Raw genomic sequence first — 2,500 nt, 5'->3', positions numbered from 1 at the left:
GCTTGGATCTTCGCGTTCAAGGCGTCAGCATCAGCCTTTGCTTTGTCTGCCTCCGCTCGGGTCCCATCGACTTGCTCGGTGAGGATCACGATCTGGTCGTTAAGCTCCTGTGGGGAGAGGAAAGTGGGTGAGTAATGGAAGGTGATGTCCGCTTCCTTGAGTCTCAAGTCTTCAAGGATTCGGACGAGATTGTGATGTAGGATGGAAAGTTTTGTGTACTTTGTTCTAAGTGTTAAGGTTTTTGAATTCAGGAAAAGGAAAAGTAGATGTTATTACATGTCACTACCCGGAAATTTCATATTTCCTCCCCGTTTTCTAAATTTCATGAAGACAATGGCTATAAATATATATATTTTTTTCGATCAACACCTATAATTATCCCTCTTAGAGGGTGTTAGGACAGTTCGTCCTTACGGAAGATATTTCAGGAAAGGTGATTTAATGTAGTCTCCCCTTAATACGAAGTCGCTTACTTGTAGGAGGACTCGAACTGATTTGACTTCTGACTCCCGCCTAAGGTAGAGGGAATCTGACCCACTCGACTATAGAACATCTATGGGCTTACCTTCGCTTTGGCATCATTTGCTTGGATATCCTCCTTGGCTTTCTGCAGAAAATAAAAGGAAAAAAATGGGAACAGTGAGAATTTGTTTGAAAAAAGGGTATTCAAATCCCTTCCTCACAATAAGAATACAGGGTATCTTAAAAAAGTACCCACAAAAATGAGTACGCATTTGGTTACCTTGTATATACGTATTTGTATATATAAACACTCGTATGTATATACATCTATATACATACCTATATGCATACATCAGTGAGTATATGTAAATGAATATACAGGGTGCCCCAAAATGTACTCACTCTTTATGAGTACATTTGTGAGTACTCTTATGAATAATCTTTTTAAGACACCTTGTAAACAAAAGGAAAGCAATGGACTGCAGTATATGTTTTTTTCATCTTTATGTAAGGGATATCATTGGTATAAGGAACGATTAGAATATGTTTGAGGAATACAAGTTATGCGTCCTTTCCACCCTCCCAAAAAGAAATAGAGAAGGAAAAATATATTTCGTCAGCCGTGTTCCTGTCCTTGCTAAGAACGTACTAAACGAGAGCCGTGTTGTATTTAATAGCCGAGAATCAGTTCATCTATCCTTTGGAATACAGTCACGTCGAATAGGCGGAGTCATGGAGGCGGTAGTGTTGTATTTCGCCGCTAGTAACCAGCGCTTTCATCATTGAGGATAATATTTATTCTGTTACTGAGGTGTCACGCAGGTGAATAGTATGCTCTAGTGATAGAGTAAACAAAGTATAGTTCCGAGGCTGAACCTGATCTTTCATCGATTGCCATATTTTTCTTTTTATTTATCCTATGTTTGTTTATCCATCTTCCTTTCCCTTTATCTCTCCTTTTCCATGTCTATCCGTTCCTCTTCCATCTAGGTCTTTTCCAGGCTCTTCGTTGGTGTGAAATACGCTCAGTGGGTAGAAAGTGAGTACAGTGAGGAGCAAAAGACGTTTTCTTAAGTCTCTTTTGTAAATGTTAATATCCCCTGCTTGCTCCTCTTCTTCTTCATAAATACTTATTCATTTGGTGTACATTTATTCTTCAACAGATTAGGATTCATTGTTATATGAAGAGGAGACCCATAGATGAAAACAAATTGAAAAACTCAATTCAACAAAAGAACATAAAAACATAAGACTAGAAGAGACTGCAAGAGACCACATGGCAGTTCCAGAACTTTGCAGTTCCAGAACTTTGCAGTTCCAGAACTTTGCAGTTCCAGAACTTTGCAGTTCCAGAACTTTGCAGTTCCAGAACTTTGCAGTTCCAGAACTTTGCAGTTCCAGAACTTTGCAGTTCCAGAACTTTGCAGTTCCAGAACTTTGCAGTTCCAGAACTTTGCAGTTCCAGAACTTTGCAGTTCTAGAACTTTGCAGTTCCAGAACTTTGCAGTTCCAGAACTTTGTAGTTCCAGAACTTTGCAGTTCCATGTTCCTTACCATTTCAACCCAACCCATAAAGTTATCTAATCTTCTTTTAAAACAACAAGTTGTTTCAGCGCCTACTAATGGTCACTAAGTCTATTCCATTCGTTAACCATTCTGCTGGTAAACCAGTTCTTGCCTACTTCCTGATCCGTGATTTTGCTCTTTCACTATCTAAACTCTTGTTTGACCTTCGCTCTCTTCCGACCTTCTTCCTCTCTTTACCTTGGCTCTCTACGGAGCTATTTCACCCAGTGGTCCTTCATTCTCTTTTTTCTAACACCCAAATAATTCTCTCTCTAAGAATGTTTTTCAAATTTCCAGTTACACATGAAACCCTCTTTGCATTTTGTTCCCTTCCTTTGCTAGAGTAGTTTCATTTCTTTTGGAAAGAAATGAAAATAGATATGCAAATGAAATGAAATAAGGTCATTTAAGATAAAATAGAATGAAATGAAAATAGAAAGGAATAAATTTAAACCAAGCAGAATAAAGCAAT

The 2,500-nt window shown here is 38.4% G+C and overlaps 1 protein-coding gene across 1 annotated transcript in view; it reads right to left on the bottom strand.

Moving 5' to 3' along the window:
* LOC143038099 (uncharacterized) overlaps nucleotides 1–2,500 on the bottom strand; it is a gene marked incomplete at its 5' end in the record, with an annotated part of 23,484 nt that overhangs the window by 1,504 nt on the left and 19,480 nt on the right. The window contains 2 exon segments of the mRNA XM_076207053.1: nucleotides 1–107; nucleotides 566–607. The exon segment at nucleotides 1–107 is cut by the window's left edge and continues 1,504 nt beyond it. Coding sequence (XP_076063168.1) covers nucleotides 1–107; nucleotides 566–607 — 149 coding nt within the window.

This window comes from Oratosquilla oratoria, chromosome 23 (assembly GCF_046742065.1).
Source record: "Oratosquilla oratoria isolate Oo_2021 chromosome 23, ASM4674206v1, whole genome shotgun sequence".
NCBI lineage: Eukaryota > Metazoa > Arthropoda > Malacostraca > Stomatopoda > Squillidae > Oratosquilla > Oratosquilla oratoria.
Note: the sequence above shows the minus strand (reverse complement) of the source record. Positions and strands in the feature narration are given on the sequence as shown.